This window comes from Vollenhovia emeryi, unplaced genomic scaffold, assembly GCF_000949405.1.
Source record: "Vollenhovia emeryi isolate VEMERY1.0 unplaced genomic scaffold, V.emery_V1.0 DF939211.1, whole genome shotgun sequence".
Taxonomy (NCBI): domain Eukaryota; kingdom Metazoa; phylum Arthropoda; class Insecta; order Hymenoptera; family Formicidae; genus Vollenhovia; species Vollenhovia emeryi.
In genome coordinates this window covers 516,813-540,604 of record NW_011967155.1, presented here as the reverse complement: position 1 = coordinate 540,604, position 23,792 = coordinate 516,813, and the positions used below count along the sequence as shown (strand labels likewise).

Genomic DNA, 23,792 nt, shown 5'->3' with positions numbered 1-23,792 from the left:
AACTGCGCTGAGAAAAATGTCCGATTAAATATAGTTGGATAATTCACAATTACATAATAATAAATCGGATATATCTGATGAAAAATGTCATAGGTTTTCCAATCAAATTTCATCGGTAACTGCATTTCAGCGGACAAATTTTATCGGATGTATCCAGAATTTAATTGGAAAAATTAACCATCGGAAACGCCATTTAATTGTAACATAGAAATCTGTTTAAGTTTCCCGTAATAAATAACAATAATCAAGCTTTTTTAAACAATTTGCGTAGCTTTTTGTCGCCAGTGGTAATTAACCAGGGGGAAGTTTATAAAAAATCGACCAAACTGGCAAAATTGATGTTTATTTCAATCGCGACGTTACGACCCCTTTATGGGGTCCTTTTCAAGTATAATCTGGAAATATTATAAATGCTCAAAACGCAATATAGAAAAAGGATTCTTTAGTACGTATATGGAGAAAACAATACCTAAAGTTGACTGAACATTTTAATTTATGCCGAGACAGAATGGGTTCATGAGTCTGTGGTAGCAAATTTATAATAACATATCTGAAATTGTTACAGGTGAATAATTAGATATTTTTGTAGTTAGATAAATTAACAAATTATTAAATTAAGAGTAGAAGTAAAAAAACAGTCAGAGGAATAAGATAATAAGTTAAATAAATAAATAAATTAGCTAATTAGTTAAGTGTAATAAATTAATAAATTAAGAGTAGAAGTCAGAAAACAGTCAAAGGAATAAGATAATAAGTTAAGTCAATAAATTAATTGGCTAATAAGTGAAATGTAAGGGTCAAATGATAAAAAGGTAAGTGCTCATGGACTCACATATCTCGGTAGTTAATTTTCTATATTGCGGTTTGTTCACTTCGAATGTTTCCAGATTGTACTTGTAAACTTACGCGATTTTTTCATAGAAGAATATGACTTAATGCATTATATACCAGGTTATATATGTACGTTTAAAAATATGTGACGTTGTCAAATTTCAAAGAGCTGTCAGATTTCTTCAAAACATTATCCCCTTTTTGACTTTATTAATAAGTATTTGTCTGCAGCGGTCGGTAACCTCGTATATTTAATAGCGCATTTTTATCTCTGTGACACTTATTATGTTTATCTCTTTTTTGTGTTAAGATCTACTCCTTCTATGAGATAATATTAACCCTCAAAGTGCTTCTGCGAGTGACCGGTCCGATAAAACCTACGTTAAAAAGTATAACTTAAAACATTTTTTCTTTTATTTTATCAGCGACCGGGTTCAAAATTTTATATACTGATAAATAAAACTTGCAACTACAACATATACTTCAATTTCAATGTTTTCTACTTTCGGTTTATGGAGGAGTTACTTTAATACAGAAAATTTATTGCGAAAAACATTATCTCAGCCAGGGTTTGAACCTGGACTTCCCTACTCTCTAGAGCGTCTCACCAATTCGACCACTGAGGTACGCACGTGGTAATATTTGTCGCAATAACAGCACACAGAACTGTCGATACGCGATTTTTAAGTACCCCTGTCCCCTTCCCCCGACATATAGTAGACTTAGCAATTGCGTCCAGTTCTGTGTACTGTTATTGCGACAAATATTACCACATGCCTCAGTGGTTGAATTGGTGAGAGGCCCGCCTAGACAGTAGGAAAGTCCAGGTTCAAACCCTGGCTGAGGTAATATTTTTCGCAATAAATTTTCGGCATTAAAACACCGGCCGGTTAATGTCGTTTAGCCGATGAACATATTTTTCTCAGTATCTTTCCTTGGAAAAAAAAAGAAGTATATTGTTCCAACGGTCTCCGAGAATACGGACAGCCGTTGCGTCGTGTGCAACCGCGTTGTATGTAAATACTTTCGGTTAATCATAGATCGCGGACGTATCTCGCGAAGCGCGAGCACCGCATCGCTTATTCAACGTCAATTCGCGAGCTGTTGTTACTAGTGTGCCTATGTGTGCCCGCCCGCCGCCCACGTGCGCGCGTACGAGCGCGCGGGGGGTCGCGTACTCCTCGCCGATGCACCTCCACGAACGCGAATTCAATGACTGCTAACTCCGCCGGGCTGCCTGACGGTAACGCGTGCAAGGGGGATTTGCGAGAAAGGTATAGAAATACGATGCAAACGAGGACGCTTGTTAGCGAGAGCTAACGTCGCGCCACGCCGGCACGAACCGTTCGCGCTCCCTCGAGCTCGCGATGCCAGCGGGTGAGGATGTTTACTCATTACAGGTAAACACTATCCATCATCCCCTTCCGAGGCTTTCAGGTCGCGATCGCGTCCGACGATGCGGCCGGCGCTCGCGACGTGCGACGCAAAAATTCGGGCGCATGGCGACGTTGAATTAGTTGGGCATTTTTCCTTTTTTTTCCCATCCCCTCGTCGCGCGCTCTTTTCTCCCCCCGGGAGCGAGAGACGCGCGTTAATTGCAGTGATTAATTGTCGCAACCGTGTATTATCGGGACAACTATAAAAATAATTTGAGTGATTGAAATGACTAATACGAGAGTATCGGAAACTGATCGGCACATCTTTCCGCCCTTTGCCTCGTGCGCGTCCCGGATATACGCAACGTAGCGTTAATGCGTTGTCATATTTAATTTCGTTTGCCTCCACATGAATTTCCATTTTTTTTTTATTTCGTCATTTGAAGTTATTCACTCAATTAATAAAGAGAAACACACAAATGTAATTCACTAACGGCAAAGCGCCTGGCTGTTATTAACAATTATAAAAGGCCGGTTAATTGGAACGCGCTAGCCGTCAACCAATGGCGGCCGCGATTTATTCTAAACTCACGTGCAGAGAGCCGCCCGCGCGATTATTCCTCCGATAAATATTTTCGCCCCGGCACAACAACGGGAAAATAAAATAATGCATGAGAATTACGTTAAATTAAATTTAATATAATGAAATTTTGTGCGCGCACGCTGTTATTGTAACTTAATGTCAAGCTAAATATAACGCATTTTAAACGGGGCCGGGGCATTTGTCAAGCCACTAATTACTTACAGTTGACCAAATGCATTTCGCCGAATGCATTATCAAATGTAGCAGTGACTGACATTACGTGCCAGACGCTGCAGGTGGAAACAAACCGCGTAAACTCCGCTATCGGTAATGCGTAAAATTATGTAGTACAAAACGGATAACGGCGCGGTGATAAACTGAAAAAGCAGGATTGGACCGCGCTCGCGCGCGGGATTTTCTTTCCGCGAAATCCCACGGTATAACATAAATCCGGAGAGGGGCAGAGGGTGCGAGTGTAATATGCGAGTTACAGAGCGGCGAGAGGAGCATCCAACGGCACCGAAATGGTAGGCGTCTCGCGTTATGTCTCTTAGACTATCTCACTGCCGCCTCGAGACACAAAGCTGTCATGTTAACGCTGTCAACTGTTGTACGTTGAAATTTTACGAGGCGCGTACACGGAGCTGCGAGCGTACGTAAAGCCGCGCGCGCTGCATTGTCGAAAATTAAAATCCCTCGCGTCACTTCATTGAGACGCTTAGGAAGGATATTCCAGGTAACGTTGAACGCTCGCGCGGGACGTTTAATTGCGCAGCGAAACTCGTCCTGGCGCAGTTTTCTTTTCCGCGATCGTCCGAGAGACGCGTGTTTCCGGCGGACTCGCGTAAATTATATAATAGCGCGGAAAATTTGTTAGTATTATAGATACAGATCGCGGAAACGTAAAGCGAAAAAGAATTGTATTTTTACACGCCAAGACAGGTGTTTTGCTTTATGCAGACATTACCCTGGGGAATCTGCAGAATCGCGAATTAAATTCTAACCAGTTCTTTGTGAAATTTCGTAGAATAATAGCGCTTAAAGCGTATCTTAAATTTCCCCGTCTGTTTTTCTTCGAAATAATAATCCTCCCTTGAGATTTGCGGCCTTGTCGGAGGCCGCCTGACAACGCACAACCGTCCGAACAATAAAGGGCCGGGATTTTCTATTAAATTGTATATTTGGGACCGGTGATTTGTTAGATGTGCGTTATCTCTCGCGCATGACTTTCTTTGCACGCGCGCCCTCGGAAGACTCGTCACTCGTGGGACTCGGGCACGTTACGTTTAGCGCTAAAATCCGATATGAATACGGAAGCCGAGAATTCTGGAAACCATCACGTATCAAGGACGTTCTTCCTCTCGCATCTCCCACTAGGGCATCCCAGTGCCGCTGGCGCCATATCGGGATACAAAGCTGTCGTCGCGCAGCCGAGCTCACTTGGGATTTTATGACACGCGCATATATGGAATCTCTCCATGCCGGCGGTATTTCGCGCTTTCCGTACAACTTCCTGCGCGATCTCTCGACAGTCGTCGCCGGCAAGTGCTCCGACATTTTGGCGGTGCACTCGTTTCCGCGCGCCCGCCGCGCTGTCAAAGCGTCGTCAAGCGCGTCTCGTTAAGATTGAATTTCAATCAGTTTCCCTCGCGAAGCAATCGATGAACGGAGTGCCGCGCGATTGCTTTGATTCATGAACATCTCGCGTGCCGGGAGAACCTTTGTATTTAAACGATCGCGCGATTTTTACCAACCGCCCCCCCCCCCGCTACCTCTCTCAGATTTCAGGCTCGTTTCCGTCTCTTTTACTCCCGCCTGCACCTCGCTTTATCCGCCGTAGGACAAACGAGATTCGCGTCATTTTTCTATATTTTTATCATGTTTATCTCGTTACGGGGAAATTAATATATATGGCGGGATTTTGTGTGGAAAATTTGCGCTTGTACGAAAGACACGTCGGGAATTCGCAATATCGGCGTTTATCGGCGACAAGTCGGCCATTGGCTTAGTGTCATTTTGAAAACAGAAGTAGAATCGATGGCGCGGATAAATCCGGTTATTAAGTAACACACCGAGGTATAAGAAAATGGCTCGCGTGTCAGAGCGACTTTTTCCGTTCGTTTCTTTTTTTTTTTTTTCATTCCGACCAGCGAACGGAGGCTTTGACGCAAGCGTTTGTGTGTCGCGGAAACCGGCGCTCGCGCGGAAATCCCGCGAAATTAAATACGACGGTATAAGCGAGACGATAATTCGCGGGTTAACTGCGACGTTCGGAACGCGTATACAGCTGTAATACACATTCCGCTCACGCCCGCGTGCGAAAGCCCCTCGTAACTTCGGTGGCGATCCTCCGCGCGCGTACATGCGGCGCGGCGAGGAAAGGTGAGAAACACTCCGTCATGGACACCCTCGTTTACTCCCACGGCCGAAAGTCCGCGCCCCAACCCGGGCCATTACGGATCTTTACGACAACCTCATGGTGTGGGAGGGGGGGGGGGGGTGCGAATCTGCGATATTCTCGCCGCGGTGGGGCTAATTGAAACCGCACCTGTATTTTTTCCGCCGCGCGAGATTACTCTCGGGCGCGGTGCAACGAACGGGAAAAGCTACACTGAAAACAAAATTTTCCGCAGCTAATCATGGGTTTAGGCCCGGTCTACAATGAGTTGTTAGTCGTTACTCAGAAGTCGGAACTATACATGGTGTGTATAAAAAGTATCGGGAATATTTTTTTCCTAACGCGACTGTAACTCGCAGCCTGTTCGCACCAGGCGGGCTCAATGGTGGGAATTCTCAGCTTCAAAACGCACTAGGCGTCAGTCGTCTGCGAGCTTCCGTGCGAGGTTCATCGTTGATTTAGTGAACCTTTGTCGAGGGACTCGGTGCAAGCTCCAAAATGCAGCGAACACTTGAACAGCGCTATGCGGTTAAGTTCTGTGTTTGGCTGGGAAAATCTGGTACAGAGACATTGGCCATGATTCGGCAAGTGTTTGGGAGTGATAGTCTTTCAAAAACTACAGTTGTTAAGTGGCACAAACTGTTCAAAGACCGCCGAGAGAGTGTGGAGGACGCACCCCACGCGGGACGCCCGTCAATGTCAAGAACCGACGACAACCATTCGAACACTTAACCGCCGGTCTGAGTTCAACAAAGCACGCACACGTTGCCGTCGGTTCTTGAACTCAGACCTGCGGTTAAGTGTTCGAATGGTTGTCGTCGGTTCTTGACGTTGACGGGCGTCCCGCGCGGGGTCCGTCCTCCACACTCTCTCGGCCGTCTTTGAACAGTTTGTGCCACTTAAAAATTGTATTTTTTGTAAGACTACACTCCCGAACACTTGCCGAAGATTTTCCACAAACACAGAACTTAACCGCGTAGCGCTGTTCAAGTGTTCGCTGCATTTTGGAGCTTGCACCGAGTCCCTCGACAAAGGTTCACTAAATCAACGATGAACCTCGCACGGAAGCTCGCAGGCGACTGACGCCTAGTGCGTTTTGAAGCTGAGAATTCCCACCATTGAGCCCGCCTGGTACGAATAGGCTGCGAGTTACAGTCGCGTTAGGAAAAAAATATTCCCGATACTTTTTATACACACCATGTATGTCGGTTCATTTTCTTCCACCCAGAAAGGAAAAGGATCAACATATAGTTGCGACTTCTGACTAACGACTAACGACTCATTGTAGACCGGGCCTTACTGAAAATATTTTGCTGTCGTAACTATAGATTTCTAAAGCGCAGCAAACGGTTTGCACTTAAGGGGATTCTGGGGCGATTCTGCACTTTTGGCACCTTTTGCTCCCAGAACTGTCAATTCGTGAAAACATTTGCGTAATATACAAATTATGTGGCTTTTGTGTATAGACCGACAGTGTCCCACTGTTCAGATTAAGTGAAAGAACAGCATGGTATCATTGAAATTAAGTTTAGAAGCCTAACAAAAAATCTATTCACTCGAATAAGTTATAGGTTACCTAACCTACAACTTATTCGAATGAATAGACTTCTTGTTAAGCTCCTTTAGGTTAGATAACCTGTAACTTATTCGAGTGAATAGACTTCTTGTTAAGCTCCTTTAGGTTAGATAACCTGTAACTTATTCGAGTGAATAGACTTCTTGTTAAGCTCCTAAACTTAATTTCAATGATACCATGCTGTTCTTTCACTTGATCTGAACAGTGCGGCTACATTTTCTTTTCCGTGTACATTTCGAGAATTACAACACGCGTCTTCCTCCTCCGTTTCTCCTTCCGCTCGGTTCTTTTTGTCTTGAACGACTGTCGGTTAATAATAAAAAAAAGTATGATTATGTTGCAGGTAAAGTATACGTTATATATTTGATCGTTGTTGTACACGTATGAGGAGGCGTGAACGCGTTTCTCGGACGAGAAAACTTTGCCCGGTCTCCGTGACGACGGAAAGTCATTCGGGATTCGAGTTTACGTGGCTCGTGCATTTTTATCGCGCCGTTCTCCGGCTATTTCGAACTATCTACGTCGTTTTTCTTAAAAATGTGGATCTATTTCCCCCGGATGGTCCTATAATCTCGTACGAGAAAGGCGCCCTTATCCATCGGTTATGACGGGAATCCCCGGGTATCTAGATTCCCTTAGGTTCGAGGCCATTCTCCAAGGATGCCAAATGTAGCGTAACTTACAAGGGATATCGCGCAGCATCCAATTTTTCCGCCCTTGCGATTTCTGAGGTTCGGATTACCTTTCGGAAACACCACCGGCGCGTCGCGTTAAATTGTTGCGGCAAACAATACAAAGTGCCGTTAATTCGCTAATCATTTCGCTGCTGGTTGTCCGCGCTAATAGATCGGCCGATTGTCGGGTCGAATAATGTGTACGAGTACAATTAGGAAGACCGGCAGAAATGTGGAAAAACATTTGTAAGGCACGTCGGATGTTGCAACATAATCTTGGAGATCCGTAGACAAACGGTTCTTGAGAGGCAAGAAAGATGCTCGTAAAAGCCGCAATTAGCTTCACGAAACTTTCATTTATCTTTCTGCGAAACGCTGAAGCAGATATTTTGCAATGCTGCCCTCGCAAAAGTTTTTCTTTAAAGATATAATTACGCCGGGAAACTAAATTAGATTGTACGTCTCATTCTGCATTTTCTGATAGCCTTGCGAGTTTTAAGACGTTTTCCTCGCATTTTATTGCGGTATCGGGATGAGATGAAAACTTGGATATACTGCAAATCAATAAATTCCATTATAAGGCGCTTTCCTTTGAAACTTTAAGAAACAGAGAGGGAGGGAGATTATATTTTCCCAAGCTTTATTAACTTTTAAAATTGGCTCAACGGAAAGGTCACGATAATTTGAATTTTAATTGGACAAAATCTCGACTCCGCTTTGTCACGCAATCGCTGAGAATGTTCTCATTACGATTTATCGGAAATGAGAGCTCGCCGCCGACAAAGGAAGTATTTGGGCGCGAGAAATTGATTCTCTTCTCGCAGCGCGCAGCGTTGCGTTTCCGCGGGACCCTGTACTCACTTCCACGGTATTTGACTTTCACTCACTTCGCGTACGCCTATTTCTTCAATTTCCGCGAACGAAGACAAGTCAAGATCTCGCCCCGCAGGCGGGATGCCTATGGCGAAGAGACTTGCAAATAGAATTCCACACATCCGGGATGCGGGCCGGAGGGATGCTGCATGAAACGTGACGCGTTTGATCGAGTGCAACGCCTCGCGGGGTTTAGGCGATTGGGATGACGGGGTGGAGCGATAGGGGAGGCGGTAAGGGTGATCGCCGAATGTGCTGAACGCGCGAAGGAGCCGCTTCTCATTCGATATCCGTGGCTGATTTCGAGGTACCCATCCCGAGCGCCGTCCAACAATGGAGTCTCTTTTGTCGACGGGAAAGAGGATATCGCTGTTGAACGTCAATCGACTGGAAACGATCGATGCGTTTACTGGCTTAAGCGATTTCCCACTTTGTTCGAACCGCGCCGCGCGCGCGATTTATATTCGCGGCCGCGCGTCCTCGCGATATTAATATGACTGTGACGATATTGCTATGATTTACTTTCAAACTGTGCGAGCAGGATAAATACTCATTGATAGGCAAATTCTCTCCCCGCGTCCAGCTGATAGAATGATTTATTCTGTTATATAAAAATTGAACGTTGGTACATATTTAAACGGTAAACGGAAAAGATTTTTCGGCTAACTTAACCGGATAGCGTAGCACTGCGAGTTAACAATTTACGTGCAAGTTTGTTATTTTTTTTCAACAAGCCAGAAAAATCGTACATTAATCAGTCGTGTACGAGTAGTCGATGTATCATTATATTTTCACTTAAATTATATTAATTGGCAAATTGTTAATGGTATAACGAGTACCGTTGCTCACAACACGAAATAAAAATGACTTGTAGAAAAGGAGATCAAGAAACCTGTTATTGCTGCAAGAATTATGCGCGATAATAATGACAAACCGCGACCAGAATTTTCTCCGTGGAAGCCGTTATTACTGCGAGATTTATCACCGACAATGTTGGAAATTAAAAACGCAAGTGCTCCGCGCATTTGAAAATGAGAATTTCGCCGGCTTTACTGCTAAAATTGAGTACACAAACTAATGCGGAATGAGAGGAATGCAAATGCAAATAGCGTTGATTCAGCTCGAGCGTTTGCGAGCCTCTTTTGCTTTTCTAGTCAAAAGCTTATCTGATGTATGGTTAAGGCGCATCAGATACGCAATCAACGATAACATAGAGAGCGTTTTACACTGATAAAATGTTATTTTAGAGAATACACGTGAAGAACAAAACACAAACTCTGGTCTTTTCGATTAATATTGTATTACGTTTTGTTATCGTGAAGACTCGAATATTTTGTAAATCAATAACTCCTGCTGTAAAATATTTTTCTTTGCAACTTTTAGAAATAGATTATACGATATATTTGCAAGCTTCGTTAACTTTTAATAAAAATTCCACTAAAAGAGATAGTTTTTGGAGGTTAAATATTTATTCCAATTGTTGCGAACACTTTTATAAAATTATTATGACGTTTTGCGTATTTTATAACGTAACTTGTTAACCTATATCTAAAAATAACGTAGGTATAGTAAAAATTAAATACAGTTCTTCATAAAATGTTGATATACTATTTATCTACATATAAACAGGTTGCATAATATATATTCGGACTTTCGTATTAATTTATATTTTATTATTCATACAGTTATATAATTGTACCTACAATTACTGAATATTTTTTACTTAAATTTATATTCCTGTATGTTACACCGACTCAGATTTAAATCTCTCTTCTATTTAAATAGTGGAGTCAACATGCAAGGATCAAATGCAAAGAAAATATCGGAATCACCAAGTCACATGCTTCTAGTATTCGAGAAATTTCACGTATCTGAAAGACAACTGAGTTATAAGATGTGTAAACCTCGACGCCCGCCGGGCGTGTCTCGTCATTCGAGTCTATATTGGATTAGTAACAGATCTAGAAACTGATAAAATCTTTCTTAGACGTCACGTGTAGTAAAAATACGAGTAGATATAAAAAAAGATTAGGTTGGTTATCTGCGTTAAAATTAAGCGAATATTTCTTGAGACACCTCTGGCTCTTTTCTGGTCTAAATTCAAGCTTCATCTCCGCCTTAATTTTATTAATTTTATTGCGATGAATATTTCCATATGCCTCGGTGGTCGAATTGGTTGAGACGCCCGCCTCGCGAGAGGGAGGTCCAGGTTCAAACCCTGGCTGAGGTGATATTTCTTGGCAATAAAAGAATGAAATATTTAGACACTAACACTCTGTCGCGGCTCTTAGTCCTTTATTCCTTCAAATTTGTGTTTATCACAATTTGAGCCGTACGAATTTTATTAATTTGTTATTGTTAATATGATATGCGTCGATTGTTAAGTCTGACCATAAATTCGTATCTTTACGTCAGACATAACAATCGTTTGAAACGGAAAAATGAAACCTCTCTCTCTTTTCAATTTTGTAGTACGCTTCTTTTTACCACGTCGTGTAAACAATTTTAATTACACACATCATGTGATACGTCTTACAATTCACAATTTACATTGTTTTAGCGTAGCTGAATTTATCGCGTACGTTCATAAAAACGAATTACGTATAAATTTCCGCGACAATTTATGGAGAATTCAACGCGACGTCGTCTACTATTCTTTATATTTGTCAAGCGTTTATTTCGGATAAATGTGACACCACGTGCAGCAATGGAAATGTAAAATACTCATGCTCTACCTGTACGTAATATTATCGACATTTAATCAATGGTATTATTTTATCTTGCAATTTCCACTGAAGAGCCTCAAAATATACTGCATCTCGATGTAATCTTCCTCTTGTATATCTGCGTTTATACTCCGGCCTGCAAAATGATGAAGTCGACTACTGTTTTCAAGAAGTTTCTTCCCCTATCTATTCGGCTTATCATTGTTCGCAATTTTATTGTCTATTTTACCTCTCATTTCCTTGACCATTCTTCATGTTAACTAATATCCGTCATGTTTGTACACTCCGCGCTATTGTTATTATGCCAATGATAAAATACACACACACACACACACATAGGTACGTGTACATTTGTATACGTATAGACATATGTAGATTGAATTTTACATTTTATCTGATACGCCTCCAATGCGACATGGAAACTGATTATGAAGAGACTTGATTCACGAGTAGATATTCGCTTCGGTACATCAGGAAGGATAAATCGGAAATTTGGCAAACAGTACATTTCGTGAGCGGTGCGTGTGCTGGCAGCTGTTAATTGAAATTATTCACAGATGGTAATCATAGTAATGGCTGTTATTGAATGGCACTTCTCGTAATCGCTTCATTAGCACGCAACGCGCGCGATCGTAACGTGTACAATGTACTTATTCTCGGCTGCAGCATAATGCGCTAATTACAAGCGAATACTTTGAATTAATATATGATAATTATCTCATGGGTGGAAGCGTACATATTTATGGTGGAGCTAATTACAAAGACATTCATTCTGAATTGAATTGTGTTCACGTGCCGAGTGCATTGCGAGATTGCGAAATCGCGAATGGTGAGTGCGACAGAGTAAATCACGAGACATGGTAGTGTCTCGCGCCAAGTATAAGCGAAAAGTTTTCAAGTATTGGATAAATACCAGGCGCATAGAATTTGACGAGGCTACCTTAGTACATAGAAACGCGCGAACTCTCGCGGATGTTGCGAAGACACGAAGGGTGCACGCATTTTATTTGCCGTATCCATAAACCGCGGCCGCGTGTCGGCGACCAGCTGTGTGTTGGTGCATTAACTAGGTCCGGAAGTCGCAATCCCTGCATCCCTGGAATTCATTTTGCGGTGAGCTCCGGGCGGGCGTACACCTCGTGGGCGTTTAGTTTGCGAACATTCCCTGCCTTAATCGTATTACCGTATTTTCCTGACATATCTTCTCGTACATATTATCGGTTTCACGTAATCATCCCTGTTGCGGTCTGCAGATCAAGAACTCGATTTGGCCGCGCCACTGATCCACGGCGCGCGTCCTCGTTCTGCAAACAATCCGCTGTCGACATTAATATCATTAGCGGAATGTGAACAAGACCTATACTTATCGTGAAGCGTAACGCTGGCTTCATTTTTTGCCTCGTTAGTAACATTCCTACGAGATGTATCTTTAACACGATTTTTATCCCCCGCATGATTGCCAGCAGTTTATTTGATGATCGTTTCCATGCCTTTGTGTTATAGGTGTAAGGAGTCTGGTAGATACTTGAAGGACCTTCCGCCTACTGCGGTAATTATCTGCTTCCACAATGAAGCGTGGTCCGTACTGTTGCGTACAGTGCATTCCGTGCTCGATAGATCGCCGGAGCATCTCATACAAGAAATAATTCTGGTCGATGATTTCTCCGACATGCGTAAGTTCTTTTCTTTTTTACTAGTAACAGTTAATAAGTGGCCGTTATTATTTTCCCTAAAATGGTTGCATTGCCCAATAACACGCGGCGGATTTTCCTTTATTCACGCGTGATTCAAACTAGATTTCACCTCGTCTTTCGATATTGAAAAATTGCGCCAAGTAATTCATATGTTTATTCGAGAAAATTGATACGTAAATTGCAACTCTGACGCGCATAATATATTTAAAATATTTCTTTCGCGTAAAAAGGAAAAGTAGACGAGTTACTCTCACGTTATCGCACGAACCGCACACGTACTTTGGATTCAAAACGAAATATCTTCTGCGCGCGATCGAAGCGGAATAGCATATCGTTTCCGTAGCGCCATAAATCCTCGTGCGGCTCTCATCGCCGTGCGATGAAAAATCCTCGATAGAACGCTCGAGAGGGGAACTCGTAAGCACAGAACGCGGGCGGAAACCGCGAGCCATTATATTCGCGTACTTGCTCGTGCAACCGCGTCTCCATTCAGAACGGTGATTCGTTATCGCGACAGTGTTTCGTAGTTTCGCGATAGATCGATTAATTGCGATCCATCTCTCCACTGTGCCGCCGCGACGTGAATAGAAGAGAAACTCCCTGCCTGCTTTGCAGACACTCTGAAAATTACGGGAGGTTCATACAAACTCTGCCTCGGCTCTCTATAAGTTTAACGTCCTCATTTGTTCTCGTTTCCTGAAATCGAGCGTGGACGCACCACCACATTATGCTGAAAATTACGAGTATGGGGACATTCTTGCGCGGAAGCCCCGACAGCTCGAAAATTCATTAAAATCTGAATGTGCACAGAAATAAAAGCATGTGAATCTAATTATATAGCAATTTTTCCGTTTCCGTTGATAAACGATTCTAAGACTGAAAGCACCCCTTTAAAGGGAATCTGATTCTTTAATATGTCCTGTACGTTGGCTTTCAAGACTTCAACGGAAGAATAGAAAGTCAGATTTTCTTTGACTTTTTCATATAGTTGTTTTTATGTTTAAAACAAGTTATTGGAACGAAACAGAAAATGGCTGTATGTGATGGGTTGATTTCTACTTTATTTCTATAATTTTTACGACTTTTAGAAACTTTTGGATTGCCGAGCTTTCCCTTGTTAGAAGAAGAAAAAATATCTGAAACTTTGCCCGTATTTTTCGATGATAAATGCTGTTTGTCGACACGAAGAACCCGTACATATATGTACACCTCGCTGAAAAAATATTCGTCGTTTATTCAGGTTTTGATCTTTATTAACTTGAAAAACTGCATTTGTGATTATTCGCGTTTATCTGTCGGTTTCTCGCCTAAAGGCACGCACATGAAGTTGATAGAAATATATCAAACACGCAATTTCGCAAATGCGGGCGAAACAAATATGTACGCCCGTACGTATTGTTTGGATGCAAAAAGGCAATTATAGCTCCAACGTAGCCTGCATGTTTTCGAATAAACTGGCGTTCATACAACGGCCACTAAATCGAAATCTAAATTACGAAACTAGCAGAACTGAAATCGATGTTGGCGAGAAAAAAAGACCTTTATTTATATAAACTATTTACAAACGCCAGTTATATTTAAAAAGCATGCCTCGTCGATACATGCGAAATATCAATTTCGAAATAGATGACATTTTGCGACAGCATTCGCGAACTGAAAATATCGTATTACTTTTCGGTTTTATCGTCACATCATCGGGTCGAGAGGGCAATCGGCGATCGGTAATCGCCGCGGAATCCTACTACCGTATAATACAGGTGGATGAACATAAAAATCCCGAGAAAAAGGGTGTCCGAGATTAAGCTGGGTTCGAGAAAACAATATGGCCAGGATGGTCGCTGCAATCTTTATTAAAAGCTCAAGATAAGCCCTCGTCCCGGCCGGAAGTTAAACCTATAAACATAATCACTTGCTTCAACGATCTCCTAGGCAGCTTTGTACGTGCTATTAATAGACAACTGATTGCTTTATCACGGAAGAAGATTATAGCACTGTGCCTCATACACTGTGTTTTCCCTCCCTCCTTTACGAGGATAGTTAAAAAATATGAACGGTAAACGACTTGGTGTGCACTTGTAATTTAAGATTGCACACCCGCAGAAAAAATTTCCGGATCCAATGCTATTACACTTGAATGTATCATAAAATAGGATCGATATAGCGCCAAGCACATTTATTATAGAGAAAGGAATATTTTAATCTTAAATGAAAAATTCTAAAATCTAGATTAAAATGATAGTATGGTGCCAACTTGGTGCGTTGTAAGATGGAGGGAAAATTTATTCTAAACGCAAGAATATATAAAGTTACTCTTGTCTCAGTATAGTAAGTCAATCTTCTTCAATTCGATAGAGGAGAATGAGAATTATTGATTTTATTTTGATATTGTCCTATTTTTTATACTAAATGAGGTTGTGAGAGAAATATAAATGCGTCAAGAATATTTTTCGTCTCAGTAACGGAAATTCTTTCTGAGGGTGCAACTTAGGCAATTCACGAGAGTCTTAATATCTAATCCTTTTCTCGTTATCGATGCTTTGTCACTGTAATTTTCTTTTCAACAATATCGATTACATCACAGCGTCGTAATCATTTTTTAAGTATATTTAGAGTAATTATCCCTTCGTCCCCTCCGCCAAAACGTGCAGCGTGGATTAAAATTAATTTAATAATTAATTAAGTCCGCAAGAAAGTTGTAATAAATGTTACAGCGTGGACCGTAGCCTTCCTCGGGAAAATGCACGCACGATAATTAGCTTTTATATAAGGGATTGGCGACGCGGATTACAGAGTTAATTATGAGCGCTCTCGACGGCGACGGACTGGTGCTCTTTGAGCGTTTCCATTATCTACGCCTCATATAGTGCACTCAGCAAAGTCATAATGAAATCTGCAATAATGGCCACGGCCGGTTTATGCGTGCCTCTGTGTGTTCGAGGAACTCATTAGAAATTAATTCGGTTTGGAATGCGCGTGGAATCCGCGCGCGCGGAATCCGCGTGCGCATGCCAGATGCGTGCATTAAATTTCTGACCCCTGATTTCTTACGGTCCATCTCCCCTCGTTCGAGTGCAAGCTAACGAGTATGCAGTAGCGTGGCTCGTTCCAGTGCACCTTGGTGCACCTGCAGGGAAACATTTTCTCAATTCGTGACTATTGGCGAGATCCGCGTGCCAGCGATCCCCCTGCACTTTTCCCATCTCGGCACGGTGAAATTCTTTTCGCGAATCGATATCGGAATACGGGAATGGTTGAAGAGATAGCGAGATGGAAACGGAAGTGCGCCGGGCGTGTCGATTTTGTATTAAAGCTCATCAGGCGCGCGCGGCCCAGCCAAAGGGTGCATAAAATCAAGCCGGCGTCTCGTCCGGTAATCATTGCGCTTGCACGAAACACGCTGATCCGTGGAATCCCATTATACTATCCATAGTTAACCGAGCTTACAGGGCAGAGGCTTAGGATTAGTGGCGCGGTCCCTCATAAAGCCATCCTAACGGAGAATAAATCACGAATATCTGCTAATTGCTGCCCGACGATCCGTAATTATAGGTGGATACGTGTCGTAAATCTACATCTCGCCTGCGATTGTCAGAAATAACGCGAGGATACAAGTGGCATTTAGAGCCTTTCGGTGACGGCACCGGTGCCATTCTTTCTTTTAATCAAGACTTATGCTGCGTTCGAGCGGGACAAAAATTACGAAAATGATACAACGCCGTGGCGATAAACCTCCTTTTAATCGAACAGCAATATTAATATTCATTACAGCTTGATTGCATTGCCTATTATTTTCCTGCTAAACAAGTCTTCAAACGTAAAGTTTGTAAACTACGTCCCCTTTTCGCATTCGATCGTTAGGATGCTTTAGCGGCGGATTAAGGGTTAGTCTATACGTAATCTTTATTAGAACTATAAGCAGCTACAATCTTTATTGCAACCATAAGCAGCTATTGTGACTACTTTTCTGCCAAGTCGACGATAAAATGTTAATAATCCGTGTATGCACGGATCCATATACATACATATAGGGGAAACGCCAGTGTACAAGATTACCGTTGTTTCCATCTAGCATACGATTAAATTGATTGTAAATAGAGAATGAATATACGACGGGGGTGATTGTCGTTGCCGCAACAGCCTGCGAGTGACATCGTAAATAAACCGTAAGCTGACATTAAGAACGTAATCGACATTAGAGGAACCGTAGACAAAACCGGGTAGTCTCGCTTTATCCCTCGCTGGGGCATAGATCCTGCGGGCAACTTATATTCCAAATCGGTCTAGCAAACAACGGTATTGAGACAAAACCTGCAGGTCCCGCGAGATTAATATTCGAGCAAATCCTGATATTAAAGACGACAAGTTCCGTCAATAACGCTGCGTCATATATTACGAGATTATGCCGTGAATTATGCAGCCGTTTAATATTAAACGCTAACATTCCTGTAAAAAGTATGCAAAATACTCCAAAGTTGAGATGGAACAATGTGACAAATGCGTTTATCTAATTATAATAACAGAGGAAAGTCCCCTATTATGAAATAGGCTCCTAATACGAGACAGCGGGATTTGTGTTAAATTAATAGGCCTGATCTGTTGATTCCATCATAAATTTGTCGCCCTTGGAGCGAAATCTGTTTGATAAAAAATTCATTGTTAGATCGTGTAATCGTTGCGAAAAAAGATTTGCGGTGGAATTTGGGTGATGCAAACTTGCTATCTGATAATAGAGGACTTTCGCCTATGTATCGGAATATTTAGGTTAATAATGTGAAATATATATTAAAACATTTTTTTACACATTAATAATATTACGCGCGGCGATATTTTGTTGTTTCGATGCTTCTTCGGGAGAAATGGTGAATAACGAAAACTCAATCATTCCGCAGCTCATCTGAAGCGTCAGTTGGAGGACTATATGATGAATTATCCGAAAGTGAGGATTATCAGGGCGAGTAAACGAGAGGGTCTTATCAGGGCGCGCTTGTTAGGCGCCGCGGCAGCCAAAGCTCCGGTACTCACGTATCTGGATAGCCATTGCGAGTGTACGGAGGGCTGGCTGGAGCCTCTTCTGGATCGGATCGCGCGCGATCCGACGACGGTAGTTTGTCCGGTGATCGATGTTATAGACGACACCACCCTGGAATACCACTGGCGCGACTCGGGCGGCGTAAATGTCGGTGGATTCGATTGGAATCTCCAGGTAAACGAAATCTTCACGCTGCTCCCTTGCGAGCGTCGGGAAACGGTAGAGAATACGTCTTGGCGGAATGCAATTGATTCTCGCGCGCGACAGCGTGACACCGAGCTAATTATTTACGCGGAAAGAAATTGATGTATCGTTGCTCGGAGAGTAATTTATGAGACTGCATTCAATTACAGAATGTTTTGCATACATTTTTTTTAATGCACTGAGACACGAGCCGACTGAAAATCAGTGAACTAATTAAAACGGAAATGTATCAGGTTGGACGGAAAGTCTTTCCGTATTTTATGCAAGACAAGGGCGCGTAAAATACGACAAGACTTTCCGACCGACCTAATATGATTGACAGTAATACGATCCCCCTTTCAATGCTCTTATTTTATAAAGTTACATCAACTTGGTAATTAATAATTAGAAAGTCACGACAGCTCGTTTGCGGGCGAATTTCTGACGTATATTAACATTTGTTAACAAGTTCAATTGGCACGCGGTGCCAGAGAGGGAGAGAAAGAGGCACAAAAACCCGGCCGAACCCGTTTGGTCGCCGACGATGGCTGGCGGCCTCTTTTCGATAGATCGCGTCTTCTTCGAACGGATCGGCACGTACGACAGCGGCTTCGACATCTGGGGCGGCGAGAATCTTGAATTATCATTTAAAACCTGGATGTGCGGAGGTAAGCACGAGATTAATGTAACGTCAAAGAAGAATCTTGTTTACCCAAGTTGGGAAGCTGACGCTCCAAACGGTTACATTCCCTTCATACAACGCGAATTAATTCATCACCTTTGTTTTTTTCGTTTCGCTCCCGGCGCGAATTGTTTTCTCTTTATTATTTTCGCTGTTTTCTATGTCGAAAAAAATGTTCGTGCAAATATGGACTTTATGCAAACGTGTCTCCGCGCCTTTACTTTGCGTTTGCGCGATTGGCGAAATTAGCCGGGAGCGTACAAACGTAATGCAGCCGAAAACGTTAATCCAATAACCCGACGCGCTCGCAGGCACCCTGGAAATCGTGCCGTGCTCGCACGTGGGTCACATCTTCAGGAAACGTTCGCCTTACAAGTGGCGCAGCGGCGTGAACGTGCTCAAGAGGAACAGCATAAGGCTGAGCGAAGTGTGGCTGGACGAGTACGCCAAGTACTACTATCAGAGGATAGGTCACGACAAGGTGAGTACTTGTGCATCGTCGTATGCATAAGTTTCCTTTCGTGAACACGACCCCTCGTGAAAATGCAACGGGGGAGCTGTCGGAGTAGCGCCTCACCGCAGGGAGCTCGTAGAATTCGGGTTGCGCGGTAAAATAAGAGGAGGATCTTGCATGACTTTTAATGAAAATAGAGATGTAGTACGTCCAGCATTATAATAGTCGCGCAAACGTGTAGAATGTAATGGAAAACCTACGTTTGATGATATATCGAGCTTTAACACACGCTGTCCCCGTCACAAAATAGATAATTAACGATAAGTTACCTTTGGCCGTGAGCCGTGGATTACGTTTCTTGCTGCGGCGTGTCGGTAAACCATCGACTATGTTTCTTTAATCCAAGTTTCTCGTAAACATTGGCTGAATGGGTTGGCTGGTTGGGATGGGATGAAGGATAACGATAAAGGTGGCCGATGATGGAGAGGATCGTAGTCCAAGACTCGTCGTAAAAAAGGGCCATAAACGTGCCAAGTGCCCTTAAGGCTCGCGCGCATGTCCTCGCTCCCCTGAAGGACGTTTCTTTCGTCTCCCTCTATAACGATCTGTCATTTATCCTTGATGCTTGTCCGCCCCTGCTCTTCTGCCGAGATCCAATCGGCGAGATAAATCGAAGCGTAGAGAATAAATCGCTTCCGTAAGCACGTCGCTCTATGTAATGATCGAATCTATCGAGAATGTCGTCCTCATGGATGGCTTCATAATATAATGAGATAAATCGCTCGCTGTTTACCTCTATCCTTAGGCGCACGTTTGCAGTAGTAACATCAACGATTGGGTGATACACGCGTCCCCAAGACGGTCTTGAACACAACACTTTATCGGGTGGAACAACTGTCATTATTGTAGAGGGACGATTTGTCTCGTCGATTCTTTTGTTCTGCGACTTAATTTGAAATGTAGCTGGGAGACATTTTTAACGAATGTCGTCTGATCTGGGATAAAAAAATTTCCATGAATTGCAAATTTATTTCACCCTGCTTTCTTTCTAATCGACAGTTATCTTTAATTATCCTTTCTGTTTTATAAATTTCTGAATTTTGTTATCTCTATATCTCTTAATCTTCATCCTATATTTTGTATTCTTTGTGTTTTTGTTTTAATATCTGCACAATATTTCTGTAGTTTTCATCTTTATCTCGTTGTAAACATAACCAGACTGCACACTGAACTTTTGTAGGGGAACTACGGCGACGTATCGGAGCGAAAGACTCTTAGGAAGAAACTGGGGTGCAAGTCGTTCAAGTGGTACCTGGACAACGTTTACCCGGAACTCTTCATTCCGGGTGAGGCAGTCGCCTCTGGAGAGGTAAGACTACTCCACATTCTCCTCTTGAACGCTTTTTTTTAGCGGCTGCTGACATTACGCGGCCCGAGAAATACTACCAACCGGAATAAAGAGAGGAGAAGCGGAAACGACGAGGGAACGGCCGGCTCCACCTTTAACGACGTTGTCGTGGCTTTGATCCATCAAGGTGTCGGATTACGACATTCGAAGGCTCTTCGTGAGGAGAAATGTAGTCAGTTAGAGTCACCGGAAAAAAAGAGAGTCTAAATATTCTTTTATTGTTTTCTATATAAGCCAGGCGGGAGGATCTTTTCCATCTGACCGTAGGTAACACTTTTTATGCATGATGAAAAGTGTCGTTTTTCACCTCGTTACACTTTCGTAATTAACATTTCAATGGAAAACGTTTAAATGCAAAGCAATTTCAGCAAATTAAATTTCAGCGTCGTAAAGCGACAAAATCTTGTTCTTCGGTTAGTTATATACATTTCCTCGGGCTTGAATATTAGCAGCAAGAGGCGTTGATCGATGTCGACGAGCTCGCGACACTGGAAGCATGCCGCTTTGATTGCGAAACAATGTGAATCGTGGTCGGGGCAATCGCGATCGGATCGCGGATGGAAGCTTGTCCGATATCCAATCGGAAATCGATTCCCACAGATCGCTATTATGAATTCTTAGGCTACGCAACGTGGCCGGGTTTGCTAATGCAACTTAATTACAAAGCATCCTCTTACGGCGTAAGTTGTCTTTCGCTTCTCTGTGAAAGCAATCCGGCAATTTTCCTTCGAACATCTCCACTACACCTGATCCTCGTCTCGTATTGACATTAAACCCAATGTTTTTTTTAAACTTTAGAAGTAGAATTCGGAGTCGAATAATAGCCGCACTGTAAGTGAAACAAGCGGGACATAATCAGACATTTGCTTTTTATCGGTAAAGTTAATTATATTCTTTATTATCTCGAAACACAAATGGTTTTACCAATAAGCATCTCTTTCGCTCCAAGTCTGCTAATTTTTTCACGGGAGAAACGACATCGATATTCTCCTTCTGATTACTCCTCAATTCCTTTTTACACGCGTCTCTGAATGAACGCAAGGACAACAGATGAAATATCTAGTCGCGAGACTTTATTAATCAATTGGAAACCAGTTCGTCCTTTATGCCGCGCCGTTACGCTACGCTAGATTTCACGACGGTACCGGCTGTCGTGCTCCATATTCCGGGAGCCATCAACGTACCAGGAAAGAGGAGCGGGAGAACGAACGAATAAAGAAGAAGAACAGAATGCAGTAGCAAACGCGCGGTTATATCTCGACGCGCGTGAAATTTCAGGCGGTGCCTGCCGCCTTTTTTCCCCCGTAACCCTGGTCTCGCCGCGAAAAAACGAGCGCATAAATATCGGGACAGAGGCGACGAGCGACAGACTCGTCAAAGCTACACGCGCGGTACACGCGAGCCATCCGCGCAAACCCGTCACGACTGATAGTGCATTAATATCGCCCGGGCGCGCGATTCATGGCGAACGATCAATCACGCGGAGATTTATTTCCGTCGTGTTGTCCCTCCCTCTGCTTCCCTGTTTCCTCCACCTCCTCCTCTCCTGGTCCTCCTTTTGCTGTATTCCGTCTTCTGGTGCATCCGTAATTGCGGAATGATTGTCGGGTCTCGTCGGGACCACCCGCGACGATATTGTCGCCAGTACACGTAGAGACACAGATAAAGGTTCATTTGCACACATCCGTGACGGTGTCCGTTCAGTTCCGTGAATTTCCATCAGTGTCAGTGATAACAAATATTCTTTTCGTGTTTTTTTAATGGACGTGTTTGCACAGAAGTGGCGAGTGTGGCGCGGAGAAATCTGCGCTGCTTCGTAAACAAATGAACAGAAAGTCTTGAGTTCAAATCCGCGGTCACCGCTCTGGTTTTTTTCAGAGTCTCCCGAAGGGAAGTGGTCACCGAGAGTAACTTGCCACGCACACCCCTTCAGGGGTCTAGCCTTCCAGATGGGAGGTTTCCTTCGGCAAGGTTAGCAGCCTACCGAAGGTAAAACCAAATGCTCTAAGTACCAGAACGAACTGGATAAAACAGGCTTCAAGCCTAATACACGAGGACGCAGTCCGGCACCGTCTCGTATTCGTGCCGTTCGATCTTATTTCTTCTTCAATCTTATTTCTTTTTCTTCGTCTGAAGTTACAGTAATTATTGCCAATTCGTCATCCGTAAACTCGAGCCACCTTGAAAGTCACTCAATCCAAACTGTACGGATGTGATTAACCGTCACTGATATATCACCACTGGACACGGCACTGATACCTCACAAATATGTGTAAATGGACCTTAATCCCAACCGTCGCGTTCGCCCGCGAGATAAGTGAGGGAACGGGAAGAATAGAATGCAGCGGCTGTTATTTATTTCACTAGTTTTAATGCAGGCGAAAATACAATGAGCATATAATAAATTTATTTGTTATCGCATAATCGGTCTCCTCTCCCTTGGTCGCAGATGTAGAAATTTATTCGTGATATCGCGCCATTTATCCACGTATGATTTATTCACGGCTGTTTCCAGTCGCAGTAACCGCTTCCGCGCATTTAATCAATCTTTTATCGGCGTCTCGTCGCCGACGATATTGTTGACGTGTTTTATTAATCAATTCGTTTCGATATGCACGCGATTGGGGGAGAGGGAGAGAGGCGCAGATTGTTAGTTATTTCACGATTTATTTTCACCGCGTTAGCCAACCCGCGTCATCCCCCCCCCCCCCGTCCCGCTGCATTCGTAATTGCGAAATGATTGCAAACGTTGTCGGGGATAAATCCACCTTCTCGGCCTTGTGTACCTTGCGTTTTCCGCGCGGATCGTTACACGTTACTCTCCTCACATGCAGCGCGCCGCTCCGTGACAAAGTCACGGTACGTAGGCACCGGTATTAACGACGTTGCACCGACGGATAAATTGCAGTGTCACGCGACACGAATATTTCATACTTCATCATTCTTCCTCTCTCTCTCTCTCTTTCTCCCTCCCTCTCTCTCGCTTTCCTCCCAATTTCCTTTTGTTCCTTTAATTTTATCGTGAGCCAACAGTGCATTAACCCGGCAACCGACGCTCCGGTGTTTAACACAATGTTCAACGCAGTCGCGAAGAAGGTAAAACGCTTGTAGCACAAAGCCTTTCCCTCTTTCCCTTCAAGTTATTCCTCGGGGAAAATGCGGGCCTCGAGTGGACGGGGCGTCACTTTAGGAACTCGGTAAAAATGTGCGATTTAAACTCATTTACCTCCGGCGCGATACGTCGTTCGCGATCGTACGACGCGGTCACTCATCCGCGTGGTTGTAGGCCCGGGTCCGCGACGCTG

General features: G+C 43.3%; 1 protein-coding gene and 1 non-coding gene across 6 annotated transcripts in view; both read left to right on the top strand.

The window, feature by feature from the left end:
• Positions 1 to 23,792, top strand: part of LOC105561116 (putative polypeptide N-acetylgalactosaminyltransferase 9) — a 250,839-nt gene that overhangs the window by 210,848 nt on the left and 16,199 nt on the right. For all 5 annotated transcript variants that reach the window (XM_012010817.1, XM_012010820.1, XM_012010816.1 and 2 more), the window contains 5 exons: positions 12,541 to 12,710; positions 17,621 to 17,934; positions 18,413 to 18,611; positions 18,937 to 19,106; positions 20,320 to 20,448. In XM_012010817.1, coding sequence (XP_011866207.1) covers positions 12,541 to 12,710; positions 17,621 to 17,934; positions 18,413 to 18,611; positions 18,937 to 19,106; positions 20,320 to 20,448 — 982 coding nt within the window. The remainder of the gene's footprint in view (positions 1 to 12,540; positions 12,711 to 17,620; positions 17,935 to 18,412; positions 18,612 to 18,936; positions 19,107 to 20,319; positions 20,449 to 23,792) is intronic.
• On the top strand, positions 10,469 to 10,541 carry Trnaa-cgc. Its single transcript has one exon. It is a non-coding gene; the product is annotated as a tRNA-Ala (tRNA).